At 38.0% G+C, this 15,381-nt stretch overlaps 1 protein-coding gene across 1 annotated transcript in view; it reads left to right on the plus strand.

Moving 5' to 3' along the window:
- CCDC57 (coiled-coil domain containing 57) overlaps nt 1–15,171 on the plus strand; it is a gene marked incomplete at both ends in the record, with an annotated part of 28,931 nt that extends 13,760 nt beyond the window's left edge. Inside the window, 6 exon segments of the mRNA XM_084218531.1 lie at nt 527–627; nt 3,934–4,162; nt 4,808–4,944; nt 8,516–8,581; nt 8,869–9,088; nt 14,948–15,171. Of these exon segments, the coding sequence (XP_084074657.1) occupies nt 527–627; nt 3,934–4,162; nt 4,808–4,944; nt 8,516–8,581; nt 8,869–9,088; nt 14,948–15,171 (977 nt within the window).
- Nucleotides 15,172–15,381: the final 210 nt, after the last annotated feature.

Below are 15,381 nucleotides of genomic sequence, written 5' to 3' on the forward strand. Positions count from 1 at the left end.
AAGGAGGTTCAGGGGGAACTTACCACTACCCACAACTACCTGAAAGGGGGTTGTTGTGAGGTGGGGATCAGTCTCTGTTTCCTAGTAATAAGCAATAGGGTAACAGAAATAATCTCAAGTTATGCCAGAGGAGGTTTAGATTTAATATTTTAAAATTAAATATTAAAAATTATTAAATATTAAATAGTTAAATATTAAAATTTTCTTTTTGAAAAGGCTTATTCAAGCATTGGCACAGGCTGCCCAGGGAAATGGTTGAATCACCATCCCTGGAGGTGTTTAAAAGGCATGTATATGTGTATGGACATTTGAAGACGTGGTTAGTGGAGGACTTGGCAGTGTTAGGTCACTGGTTTCACTTGGTGATTTTAAAGGTCTTTTACAACCTAAATCTATGGTTTTATGATTCTGTAACTAGACAAACTAGACATTTATATCCATGAGACAGTGTTCTGAAGGAGCTCTTGCTATAAAAGCCTAAACTCTCCATAAATACATATACATTCCTATTATACTCCTATTTTAGGTTCATTGAGCACAAACAAAATTTCAACTGGAACCACACTGAACAACATCAAAGTCAGTTCAACTAAGTTGGATTGTTTAGTAAGCCCAGACACAGAAGAGGTATGTTGAGGTTTAAGCTACCTAAAAATATCTGTATGTATGTGTGTTTGTGTAATTAAATACCTAGTGTATGATTTTTGTTTGAGTAAATATTATAAACTGAAAAAATATGTGCTTATGTGATTGGTCAGATGAGAGCCAGCAAAGATTTTTTTAGCCAAACTAACTCTTATTCTTTCTAGGCAATAAATTTTGACTAGTCATCCCTTGGCACAAGTCACTTCCGATCTTGCAAGCTGGTCTTGATGGTTTTTTTCCTACTTGCAAATGCTTAAACTACTGTGTATCCCTGCTTCAGGTTTTCCATTGTAAATCCATATTTTAATGCTGAATTACTTATGCTTTATATGTACAGATGTAGCAAATAGGGGATATGCAGGCCAAAACTTCAAGTGAATAAAATGCTGGAATTGTAGTTGATGCTGTCTTCACTGAAATTGGACTATTGTTTCCTGCCTATTTCTTCTGTCTACTTTATTTTTTCTTTCTTGGTACATAACAAGCCTTCTTAGACATAGACTGAGCTGAAAGCAGTCCTGAAAATATGTTAAAAACAATGGTCAAAATTTCATTTTAATTTCTTACAGAATTTTACAAGTGCTTATCATTAGCACTTTTCTACACATTCTCTGTGCTTCTTACATTTAGCAATTGCATACTAAGGATGTACTTAGGTCCATGAGGAATTACAGGCAAAAATATTTCTACCTCAGGGAGCTTAGAATCTGTGGAGCAATAATGGTAACTAAACATAGGGGTGCCGGTGAAGTCAGTAATCAAAGCCATAGTGAGAGTTTTCTTTTTTCCATTTAAAATAATAGAGTTTCTGTGACCATAATCTGGAAATTATAGGCTCCAGCGCTAAAGAAGAAGAGGAAAGTTTATTGTGGAAACTAGTAAAAATAGCATGTAAACTTTTGCTTGTACATATATTTTTGTATTTTTCTTTTGTATCAGCTCTGAGGAGAGTTTTTCCTCCCACTCTTCTTTAGAACCCATCATTTCAGTGTTTTCTCTGTTTTGTACTACAGAATTTTGCTCTGGACATAGATCTAAAGGTTAAAAGATTTCTGAGTTCCACTCCTAATTCTACAGCTTACAGTCTGTCACCTGAAAAAAAAAAATCTTCTGTGCAATGCTGTGGAATGTTTTTCTGAAAAGTTCAGGAAAAATAAAAGTTTAAGCAAATGGCATTCCTTGCCCCAGCCAGGTGATGTGCTTTTGTCTTTTGATCCGGTGTCCACAGTGTGACAGCCAGTGGTCCCATGACTGGTCATTGCCTTCACCTTCCTTTATGTTAAGCTTTAGTATGTCAATGTCACCAACGAAGGTAGACTGTAATAATTTCACACTCACACACAGTCATACAGAATCACTGGGTTGGAAGAGACCTTCAAGATTATTGAGTCCTACCCAGCCCCAATACCTCAACTAAACCCTGGCAACCCAGTGCCACATCCAGGCTTTGTTAAACACATCCAGGGATGATGGCTCCACTACCTCCCCAGGCAGGCCATTCCAGAACTTTATCACTGTTTCTGTAAAAAAGGTTTTCCTAATATCCATCCTATATTTCCTGTGGTGCAGCTTAAGGCTGTGTGCTCTCTGCCAGTTGCTGCCTGGTGAAATAGACCAACCCCCACCTGACTACAGCCTCCTTTCAGGGAGCTCTAGAGAGTGATATAAGGTCACCCCTGAGTCTCCTTTGCTCCAGGCTAAACACCCCCAGCTCCCTCAGTCGTTCCTCACAGGGTTTGTGTTCCCAGCCCCTCACCAGCCTTGTTGCCTCCTCTGGACATGCTCGAGTGCCCCAACGTGCTTCCCAAACTGAGGGCTCAGAACTGGACACAGCGCACAGAGGACACAGGTGTGCCCTCACCAGTGCTGAGTACAGGGGCAGAATGACCTCCCTGCTCCTGCTGGCCACACCATTCCTGATACAGGCCAGGAGCCATTGGCCTTCTTGGCCACCAGGGCACACTGTTGGCTCATGTTCAGTTTGCTGTCCACCAGTATCCCCAGGTCCTTTTCTACCTGGGCACTGTCCGGCCACACCATCCCCAGCCTATAACGCTGCAGGGGGTTATTGTGGCCAAATGCGGGACTCAGCACTTGGATTTACTAAACGTCATTTTATTGGATTCTGCCCATCCTTCCAACCATTCCAGGTCTCTTGCAGAGGCCTCCTACCTTCCAACAGATCAACACATGCTCCCAGCTACTTGTGTTACTTGCTTTTATACAAACTGCTAGTTATGTGTCAAAGTCCTGTTCATTTTTCCTTTCACTTTGGTGTCAGTATTTTTAGACTCTAGTCCTGCACTAATTTCTCTACCTTTCTCCCCCATACTCTTTGTAGGCCTGCATGCTTTCCCCATAAGTTCTCAAGACCCTTCCTTTTAATGGTAAAACCATGCAAAGAAATAAGAGCATGGGAGTTGCATGGCACAATGCAAGGCAACAATGGTTTGGCTTTATCTCAGTATGGATAATAGCTTTCAATGTGTACTTCTTGAATCATAATTTTTAGGGTGATTTAGTTGAAAACTGATTGGGATTGCACAGTTAGCTGGTTTATATGTAAAAGAGTAAACATACCAATGAGTAATTGTAAAACAATTTTAATGCATGTGATACATTTAGATACTTATGGCAATGTGTGAAATGAAAAATGTTTATAGGGAGATGACTGTTCAGTGAATGATGACTATTTAAATGTCTATCAAAAAGTCTCCTCTGCGGGGGCTGAAAGAAGACAAACATGTCTTGAAAAAGAAGGATGCGATCTTTTGGGTGTATACCTAACCACTATGTATATGTGCAGGTGTACTCAACTTGCCAGAGACAAAACAGGTTGTAGAATCTTTACTTTCCAGTAAATGTTTTAAGTTATATCTACCCCTTTTGTTTGTATGTACAAATGATTAAACAATGTACACAATGATTAAACAAAGAAGGATTTCTAGCAGATTGCAATTTGGTAGAAAGAGCTTTTATCCACATTTTATCTTAAAATTAAGAGTTCTTTAGTTTACAGTTATAGAGTGTTTATCCTATGTGTATTATTTTACATTTATAGTTGACAATATCTGTGGGAATGTCTCAGGCTGTTACAATGTTTTGCTCCACAGTGTAATTTGCCGTATACTGCTAAAAAATCTTGAAAATGGGCCCTAAAAAATGGACTGTAGCCTTCAATTTTACACTTTTTCTTCAACTGACCTCTCATGCATATTTGTACAAATCTCTGAACCTGCAGACCTCACTTTCAAAACATTTATTATAAGCACTATCTGTTTTATTTAGGGTCCAGAACCCAAAGTTCTTGAAGAAAACATGGTAGATTTTGGACAACAGCTACCTGATGTAGGTACTGGTATTGGTTGTCAATATCGCGTCAAACACACTCTACAAGGAATGCAAAATAAACTCAAGGAAGCAGCAAGAAAAATTTCAATTCTGAGCCAAGAAAAGCGGCAGCTGATTGAAATGGGAAACAGACTCAGGGCAGAACTTGGAATGGTGTTAAAAGAAGGTAAATTTATTCTAAAGAAAAGTGCTAGTTTATATATTTAGAATAAAATGGACAGGGAATCAGTTCATCTTCTGAGCTGGAGAAAGCTAGGCTTCATTATGAAAAAAAGGTGCTGGACCTTACTGATCCTTGATCTACATAGCTCATGTGAGACTGTGGTACTAATCCTTGCAAGTAAGATTATCCTGTGATAGGAGATGCTAAGATAGAACAATAGTCTATGTAGTGACTTTTGTTGATAAACATCTTAGATGAAGAACTCCGTGGTGCCTAGATGTCAGTGTGGGAACTGGAAATTTACTTTAAGACTTTGTTTATGAGCAAAAAAGAGGTAGTGTATCTCTTGGAATAAAAACTAACACTTTAGAAAAGTGGAAGAGAAAGCAGAATAAGTTTACTGTTAACTTGAATTAAGAGTATCTATAATGTAAGAAGATTTCACTGTGGATATCTAAGTTCCATGCATAGTTTTTCTGGCAATGAATTAAAGGGAAAAAAGCACGAGGCCTATTTCTGCACTTGAAATGAGAAGGCCCATGTTCTGTGATTCATTTATTATCTGCTGTAAACACTTGCTGGAAATGCAATATGGTTAACAAAATATCAACTAAGAATGCCTTCCTCAGTATATTCTCTCTTTTCTAGGAGTCTGGCATCCTGTTAGCTATAAACACTGCACAGTTTGTATTGCCTCTGGTAGTCTTCTTCCAAGAGAACTTGTCAAAAGAACACAATGTCAGCTATCAGTTCTAAAGCATCTACAGGACAGACTCACAACACAGGTAATTATATGCTGTTTGAAATTTAGCAGTAATAAGCTATTAAGCCAGTTCTGATTCCATTAATATAACCTAAAATTCTGCATTTAAATTACTCTGACTGAGTTTAGCTCAAATCTGTCTTTGGAAGATTCTGTAGAATCATTGCATATCTGGAGCTGGAAGGAACCCATAAGGTTCTTTGCATCCTGATGTCACACAGGACAAGCCATTTAAGTTAGGGGCATTGTCCCAAATGTTTTTTGTACATAGAAAGGCTTGGGGCCATGATCACACCCTGGGGAGATTGTTCCACTGCTTGACCACCCTCTCAGGGAAGAATTGTCTGAATTTTCCCTGATGCAGATTTAAGCCATTCCTCCACATCCTAACACCAGACACCAAAAACAAAAATCAGCACTTCCTACTCTTCTTTCCCATCATGGAAGGAAGTTATAGAGAGCAATGGGGTCATCCGCCAGCCTTCTCTTTTTTAAGCTGAATAAGCCAAGTATCCTCAACCATTCCTCATAAATCTAGCCATCTAACGTTTTCACCATCTTTGTTGCCCTCCTTTGGACTTTTTTCTATTATTTCTATATTCTTCTCATATTGTGGAGCCCAAAAATGCACACAGTACTTGAGGTAAAGCCATATCAATGCTGAGTAGTGGGACATTCACTTCTTTTGGCCGGTTAGCTGTGCTGTGCTTAGCACACTGAGGACACAGCTGGCACTCCCGGCCACCAGGATACACTGTTGACTCATGTTGAGCTTGCTAACAATCAAAACCCCCAGATCCCTTTCTTCAGGGCTGCACTTCAGCCTCTTGTCCCTCAAATCTATACAGACATCCATGCCTATAGTCCCAGGTACAGAATCCAGCTTCTTTGCTCTCATAAAATTTCATGCAGTTGATGATTACCAAGCATTCCAGTCTGTCGAGGTCTCTGTAAGGTCTCTCTACCCAGAAGAGAATCAACAAGTCCTTCTCATTTAGTATCATCAGCCAACTTAGTGCTCACTCAACTCATGTGTCCAGGTCAAAGACTGGAGAGAATTGACCCTAAAATTGAGCCCTGGCAAACACCATTAGTGACTGGCCACAAGCCAGATGGTTCCCTATTAGTTTAGAGGGTTTGGGACTTCAAAAGTAATATTTTTAAACACAATCTTCAACCAAGGTCTTTCAGAAACAAATGTATTTATGCAGTGTAAATGCAATCCTAAATTACAAATTTCACAAGGCTTACTTTTAACTAAGCAGGAAAGGCTGTTTGAAGGGTTTGCACTATGTTCTAACATAAACTTTAAAATGATTAATCAGTATGGGTATTTCCAAATACTCACAGTGGTAGGATTTTAAAGCACCCACGTCCAAATAACTGTAATAGCACCTTTTCCATATATAAAAGCAAGATATATAGTTCACCTGTCTCATATATTTCATAATTAAAAAGCAACCTTTAATAGTTAAATTGCAGTTTTTATCAGAGAGACTAATGAATAAATCCTGGCTTCCCTAGTAGTTAGTGCAGACCTCCCAGTAACTTTGATAGTCAGGATTTCACTATGTACTTTACTTGATCAGCTGATTTGTTCCTGTGAGGATTGTGAGGCTTGAGTCAGAGCAGTTGATTGTTGTAGTTTTGAAGGCAGTAAATAGTGAGGGTGAGGTTGTTGCTCTGAGGTATAAAACTCCAGTAGAATTATTAACCATTTAGCTGGGGAAGCACTTCGTCTGGGAACACTCTGGGCAAGTTGTTCCAGGGTTTGGTCACCCTTGCAATAAAGAAGGCTGTCATTTGGTTGGGGTTTTCTTCCCCCTTATACTTAAGTGAGGTGTCCTGTACTTGCCTTTTTGCTCATTATCACTTGGTCTTCCACTGTATACCACTGAGATGACTCCAGCTCAGTCGTCTTTATCTCCTTACAACATCCTCATCAGATACTTATACATGTTGAAAAGATTAATCTATCTCTTCTGGAAGCCAGCAAGGCCAGCTGCCCCAACGCCTTCTTCTACGTCTGATGTTCCAATTCACTGATCATCTTTTTGGCTGTTTGCTATTTTGTGGAATGCCTTAGCATGCTTGTGGATATATAATTTTTTCTGTATGCTTGTGGTCATCTCATTAACCTAAAGTCGCATGCTTGGCATCCTTTGTTCACTTGAAATTTCAGTTCTCTGTTTCAGAAATAGCGACCTGTTTATTAAATGTTAACACTGGAAATAATTTTTAGTAAGAAATTCAGGTTCAGCAAACCAGTTGAGGAGACCTCTTGTAACCTGCTTGTTTCATTTGTGTACTGCTGGGATTGAGGTCTGAAAAAGATTAGCTAAATGTTTATACCAAACATACATAAAAGTGACTTCCAGATCTGAGCAAAATTACCAAAATTCGAAGCCACTTTTTTTTTTCCTTTTCCGCCTCTTTAATTATTCTTTCCTTTATAGCTCACCTTAGAACTTTGTTGACTCACAAATTAAGACCAATGAATATTCATATCCATCCATCCCAGCCTTCTCTTGCCTTATTTTTAATGAGCAAGATACTGTGTTTGTATTTTTCTACATACCTCTTGTCTCCCATGTTCTGTTAAAAATCATTAAGATGATTCTTGTTTTTGTAAGAACAAATAGATTTTTAAAATACAGTATGACTATGGCACTTGGAGAGGTAGAATTTGACTGTGAGTTTCCATATGGTGAGCTAAACACTGAGAGTAGTAGTTCAGCCTCTTCAGCTGGTGGGTTTCTTGGAGGTCATGGCAGAAGTGGCTGTCACTGAGGATCTTTCCACCTCTGGAATCTTTGAATTCATCATTTCTCTAGAGTAGAGAGGATAGCCCTTCTTACATCCAAGCTCATACTCTCATTCCAGGCTGCTCTTTACTCAGAATATATCTGCTGAGGCTTCAGCTCCTACACAAAAGCTGAGCTCCAGGTTGACTTTCCAAAGAATACTATTATTCTAGTTTGGGTGTTTTTATTCTAGGTGATCCTCTTACTGGCCAGTCTACATTTGCTCCTGCATTCCAAGATCTTCATCCTTATAAAAAACCAAGATAACTGAGAAAGCTACAGGAATTTTACTGTCAATTACTTTACGTAATGGGCTTTTTGTTTCTTTAGTGTTAAATATATAGCAAAAGACTTCAGTGTTTATTTGCATCTCCTTTGACAGGGCTGAAGCAGTTTGCTTTTCATCAAATCTCACTTTAGTTGCTGCTGATAATTTACTTTTCCATAGCTGCTTTATTTTAATTAGGGTTTTAGGTATTGTTTTGGAGTTTTTCTTCTGTAATTTAATGATGGGAAAATACAAAAGTGAAGAAGGACCCTGATGATATAAGCTTGAGCAACAAGCACAGTGATAGTAACAGCACCAGGAAATGTAGCTATTGAACAGATTTGATACTAGGTTTATTATAAAGGTAGTTTGACCCTGTTGATCTGAAGATAATATAATTTCGTTTAATATTATTTATAACCGGTTATTTTAAATCTTGCAGTGCAACAGCAAACTGAGCTATAAGGGTGTTAGTTTTAGGGACCATGAGTTACTTGTGTCAATGTAATATTTCACATTAGGAGCTGCAGTGCACAAGGCAACAGCATTCTTCAAGGTTCTCGTCTCTTACTGCCTGCCCTAGCTTAAAGACTTAAAAACCTAGGCCTTTTTTAAATTATGCATTGTTCCTGTACAAAATAGTATTTGTTAACACTAAATAAACTAGGGTTTCTCAATCACTGCCATGATGTTGTAATTAATCTTCTTGTACAACGTTTCAAAATTAAAAATAATAATTTTCTTTTGTCTTGCCTCTTGCCGAAACCCTCCTTCTTTCCATGTCCAAGATACCACTATGTAATGTAACCAATTTTCTGATGTCTTTGATGTGAAAAGTATGTATGTCTGTAAGATTGTGTTTGAATTTGAACAGGTTTGGATAGATTTCTCTATTGAAAATCATGGGCCAGATACATTCTCAGCAACAAAGGCAGATACATCAAGAAAGATTGTTCAAACTCAGCTGCTCAGTCAGAGTCCTAGTCATGTCCAGCAAGTTCAGCTTTCTTCATCTAGAACGCATAATTTCTGTCAAATTTTAGATATGGGATCAAGCCATTCTCTACTCAGTCCTCGGAAAAACACCAGCCAGGGTAAGCCTGCTTTGTAAAGCAGTCACAATATTTGACTCTTCTAGAAGTGTGGAATTAGGGTGGATTCTGTCGTTGTTCACTAATTCTTTTACATACTGCTCCTGTTGTTACAGTGCTATGATCAGAATCTGAATGAGTTACTTGAAGGGAATTTCATGGTTGCCAGCAGAAGTAAGAATTAAGAGGAATGTCTATATAGCTGTCTGGCTTAATTGCCTTCATTGCAAATACTTCTTCACTGTTATTAAGTACTCCTGTAAAATGCAAACTCTGTTTTGACGTAGTCTAAAATTTAGCTGGGGCAGATATAAATGTGTCTCTTTGAGAACTGTACACTCATATTCATATGTGATTAGTCACATACAGACTGCAGGAAAAAGAATGCAATCACTGGACTAAGGAAAGTGATTTGTTCTCTTAAATTTGATACTTGTAAGGCCACTGTGTCCACCTTTGGACCCTCTTCTACAAAATTGTGACAAACTGGAGTCCAGTGGAGAGCCACTAAATGGCTGGGGCATGGGAACACATTACACAAGAAGAGGTTTAGAGAACTGGGTGGTTCAGTGTAGAAAAGAGTAGGTGAGTGTTCTGATTGGTGCTTTTTAACTACCTGGTGAGGGATTTTGGAGAAGACAGAACCAGACTCTTAGAGATGCAAAGTGAAAAGTGGCAATGGACACAAGTTGTGTCAAGATACATTCTGAGCAGGGAGTGATAAGCACTGTGACATTTCACCCACAGGTCCTATCCAACCTATGTTACAGCTATTTTTAAACCAGTGTATGGAGGCAATGAACCATCTTTAGTAGCTCACAAGAAAAAATAATACTTAAAAGGGCTTTCAAAATGAAGAGTGGATTATAAGTGTATTTATTCACAACAGCAGTGCATTGCAGGGACAAAGTAACGTGCATTGACAGACCAGTAGGACTGGAATGGACACAGTGCTGACACTCATGATTCACATGCTTTTTTTGTGAGGCTAGGACTGAAATAGGAAGAGTATTTCAGGCCAGGCCTAAATTGACAGGATAAGCAAAAGGATGTCTTTGAAACATTACTGATAGCGCTATGCAGTTTCGTGCTGTTGTATGTGTGATGCAACAGCTCTGGCAGCCTTACAAGGACATCAGTTTCTTAATGTCTAGAAATTTCCAGCCACTGTTGCAAAACTTAATGTAGATTTTTGGGGATCTAGAAATAGAAAAAGGGACAGAGGATACTGCCAACGTGGAACAAGTGAAATGTGAATCAATAAGGGATAATATTTTCCTAAGACCAAGTTTAATTTGATCTCTGCATCCTGATTTATATGAGGCATACCAGAGTGGAACTTCTTACTCAGACATGCAGGCCCTGAAATACTGCATTGCAAGAATATGATTTTTAAACACTCTATTTTGCTGCTTAGTTTTCTCCTCCAGGAAAAGGTGTCCTTAATTCCACTGGACTGAATTCTGTATTTCAGAAAAAAAAAATAATGAAAGCAAAGTCTTTCTTTTTTTTGGAACAACATCACCTTAGAAGCATTATATACAAAATTTTCAAATTCTGCTTCTGATTTTTAGCAGAGGCTTGTATTATTTTTCAGCCTGAGCTATGGAAATTAATTCAATCTTTCCAGTTTAAAACCACTCACCTGAATTTAATATATTCATCAAATACATTGTTACAATGGATAGAACTCTCATTGAGACAGAGTGATTTGGAACTGCGCTTTCAGGTACAAGTGACGCACACAGAGACTTGGAAGCTCAGTGGCAAAAAATGATTTGCAGCAAAGCACGCAAGTTAGTTTGCTTATTCAAGCCTTTTTTTTTTCCCCAAGTTCAACTCTGTCCAAATTGGGAACACCAGTAGATGTGTTTTGTGGGAATTTCTGGTGAAATGGAACTGTAGCTTGAAAATGACTTTTCTGAACCTGTTGAACAGTTTCATTTTTTTCACGTTACATGTACGAAACAGCCTACTGGCACTCAAAATGGTTGGCATGTCAAGTAAGCCCTGCAATTTGCTGTATTACCAACGTATTACACAATGCAATGACTAAATGTGTTTTGAAGAGTTAATGACTACATCTTAATTACTGAAGTGGACTGTTATATACTTTATTCATTTCACCATCAAATTCAGACCTTGTGTAAGCTTCCAAGCAAGTCAAAAGGCTATGAGATATTTTAATTTTCTCTCTCCTTACTCCACCTGCTGATTTTCAGTTTACTGTAAAAATTAGATGGATTTCATAGCTTGTATGTTAATTCTGCAGATAAGTAGACAGAAGATGTTTAGAAGGATCATAGGTCCCTTCTTCAGGTATTTTTATTGTTCTGTATTATTGAAAGAAAAAGAACCTACTAGAGATAGACAGGTACAAGCCATGACGATATCAAAAGGCTACATAGGATGCATAGGCTGTACAAATAAGAAATACACCTCTGTATTTCTTTACTTTTTATATGCTCTATCCCAGATGTTGAGAGTGGGTGGAGATTTTGATTTGTGATCCACATCATATGCACCTTGAATGCTGACAATAAGCCACCTTCAAACAAAGTAGAGCCTTTTTTTAATTTTAGAATAAATGTTAGCCAGGAGGAGGGGAAGATTCATAAAACATTTAGAAAACGGAAATTTATTTTCTTCTATTTATCTTGATAAACTTACTATTTGCTCTTGAAGGTACTTGCCAGTTTTTTGGAGGGGGAAAAAAGCAAACATCACCTATTGAAGTTCAGCTGTAATACTGCATTTAGCATGAAGCCAGTACTGACAAGGGTTCTGTGTGGTACTGTGTGAAATGCTCCTTATCAGCTCCAATCAGCTATCCTTGGGTTAGCAGAGGCTGGGGTTAGTGCAGGGGGAATAAGGGTGTACGGCAAGCTGTGTCCCCACTAGTCACTTGATTTATACATACCTAGTGTAGATGAAACTTTATATTTTCACATCCCACAATACATTTTTGAGAAACAAGTATTCAGAACCCTGTCCTCAGTTTAATAATTTGGGTTTACATTGTAGCCTAACAAAGAACAGGAGTGAGCTGCTTTGAGGCAAAGTAACTTTTTTGATTTACTACTTGAGCTTAGATAGGGGAGTTTCTTGTGCTTTAATTCTCACTGTAACTTGCAAAGCTCTGTCATCTGAAATTCCACACTTCATGGATCAAAAGTTATCTTAAGTGTTTCCACACTAGACAGAATTTCAACAGCTTTGACATCACTGACAGTTCTAAGAGCAATCCATGTGGGTAAAAAGCTGGCCAGAGAAAGAATCTGGTAAAATATTAACAAACAGAAACAGCGCTCTGGCTCGGGCTTCATTCCAGCTCCAATCAGAGAAAAACTCATGATCTCTTTTCTATGTTACGTAAAACTTCATCTTTGAAGTGTTTCACAAATATTAGCTAATGCCCTAGCTACATTTTCTTCATTTCTATGTTCTTCTCCTGAATAGGAACTTGTTTGAGTTGGTGTTCCTTCAGAAGCACTGTTAGCCATAAGCAAATATCTGGTGACAAATTTCTTAAATGAAACTTCCATCTGAGGAAATTTCAGTTTGCCTTTACAACATGTCTGCATATATCTCTTTCATCCTGAGGGAAAAAAAAAATCTATAAATGTTCATTTCTGACTGAAGTTAGCAGACATCAAATGGAAGATATGTTAAGCATTTCAATACACTAAACATTTAGTTCCATTTTCAAAAGCAGTTTAGGTGCTTAGCTATCATCTTGCTAGGTCTGGTTGCCACGGTCACTTCAGAAAGTAAGTTGCAGGCTTGTAAATTAGATGTGTTTTTTCATTGGTGTGCAAACCAAGCTAAGGTATTTAAATAGTAATTCTAATTCTGGGGTATTGATTCTTTATCTTTTCCTAATTTTTGGAACAAATCTTACAAGTTTGCGGTGGTTGATTTTAAATTTCTGTGTTAGTACACATTTTTGACAGTCCAAACCTTAAAAATAGCCATGTAGAATGCTTGTGTTCTGTGCTGTTGTTCCAAGTACCTAGCTAACTAGCTTTTACTAGTTACAACTAGTTTCTCTACTAATGACAGGAGACAAGCATACAGAAGTCTTCACAGGAAGGGATGCATGTCATGCATTGGTGCTTGGTTACTTTGCCTTTGGAATTACACAATTAGGGCCTCCCACATTAATTTCTGAAAGCCATCTCTCCTTGGGTGAATACAAAAGACCCTTGAAAACTGAGTATTTTAAAAAACAGACTGTCTGTAAGCAGTGTTAACTGTGTGTTATGGAGCACTGGATCTGCTCATTCCTGTTATTTAGACCACAAACAAGAAGTAGCATTATTCTACTGCTGTTCCTGCTCAAGACAGTAATCTTTGAAGCAATACCTTTCAGACACTGCTGCCTGCACTTTTCTAAATGGTTGATGTTGTGAAATTCTGCTTTCTTATCTGCCAGATGTGGGAGAGGTATTCTAATAATTAAAGTCCATTTCCCGCGCAGGAAAATACACCCAATGATCTTCATGAGCTCAAGCATCCTCTTCCATACCTTCTACATCTGTAGGAAACCACTAGGTGGCAAGCTGAGCAACAGGATATCGCATCCACAGCTCGAGTCCACTGAGCTTTTGTCACCAAGCTGATTCAGTGCAGAGATCACACACATGAGTGAACAGCTGGTTCAAGCGAAGCCAGTGTATAAAATTATTTTTAAAAATCTTATGTTTTGACATTAGCCACAGTGTCATGCTTTGCATAGAGCTATAAATCTTCAATCCATTCATTCCATAATTGAGGGACGTGTTGTGTTTCCTTTTATGTTTAGACTTTCTACCATGTTCAGTGGACTTTGAAAATGTACTTTCTCCTACTAGTAACTGATATTTTTCAATTTGTGCCCCTTTTATTCTTGCTGTGATTGAGTAGTGTCTGGGACTGCAGACTGTGATGCTTATAAAATTAAACTAGTACAGAATACTGTAGTGTGTGTCATCACAGGTTTATTATGACTACTTCCACTGTCCACTTTGGCTCTCCATAGAAAATCTGAAGTTAAAGTCTCAATGCCTTGAAAAATAAGGGTTAAGTGGCTGGGGCCAAACATGTGTAAATATTACCTATAGTTTACAGTGAATAATGTGATTGAACAGTTCCACTTATCTTACCTAAAGAAACCTGTGATAAGACTGAAGTTCAGTTAGTTGGAGATAATAGTTTTTGGAGAATTATGTGAGAACTGCAAGATGGACTCTGACTGGTATAAGGACCAGTCCCACTGCTTCCTAAACAAAGATGTTTCTTTTTGAGTTGGTCCTTTCTGCAAAGACAGATATTTTACATAACAAAACCAAAGATTTACATACTAAATTCTTTCCTAAGTGAAAGAAGATTGAAAAAGGACCCAAAAGATAATGGTAGTAATGCGGCTTAGTCAAGCCAACAGTTACCCCTGAGTCTTTTATATCATGCATATCCAAACACATTTTCTCAAAATGGAGAGAAGGGTAAACTTGTAAAATATGATGTTTAAAACAGCTGAACAGATGGGTAATGCTTGACTTGAACTGTTACACTAACCTTCCAGCTGTCTTCCTCTATTAAGCAGTCTGATGCTAATGGAGAATGAACATGTACGGATGAAGTGAGGTTTGAGCAGAAGATCCTGTGTTATACCATCAGTATGGCAAGCCTTAATGGACTGTTCTGGGCTCCTATGTACAGAAATGGTCCTGGTAATATAAGATTTTGACAATGTGATACTATGGCAGCAGTATATTTAGAGCAAAAGAGTAATCAAGCTCTCTTCAACTATTCAATCTCATCATTGAATGCAAACATAACAACAAAGTATTCAAGTATTTTTCTGTCTGTTTTTTTGAGCAGGGGATTTTGAAGTTGTACATTCAATCAAGCAATCTGAAGAATCTTGGCAAAATGTCAAAGCCAAGGATAAACTTGAAACATCAGCTGAAGATTTGACAGTCAGAGGAACAAGGCTGGAAGTTCAGCAGAAGTTAAAATCCAAGAGTTTATTTTGTGCTCATCTATTAAAACCAAAAATCTCTTATAGCATGACAAAAATCCGCAATTATAATATTAAAGACTGATTTCTTTGTTGTCAGCATGTTGTAGGTTCACACTTGCTATTAACTTACTTAAACATCTCTATATCAGGTCTAATTATCAGCCTCAGTTTTGTATGTCAGGTTGAGATATTTGCAGCCAGAGGAGAGAACAAATACCCTGTTTCATACAGTGAAGCCTATAATAAAGGGTTAATCTGTGTGCATTATGAGGTTACAGTCTTCATTGTTAAT

Source organism: Fringilla coelebs (assembly GCF_963513975.1).
Source record: "Fringilla coelebs genome assembly, chromosome: 19".
NCBI lineage: Eukaryota > Metazoa > Chordata > Aves > Passeriformes > Fringillidae > Fringilla > Fringilla coelebs.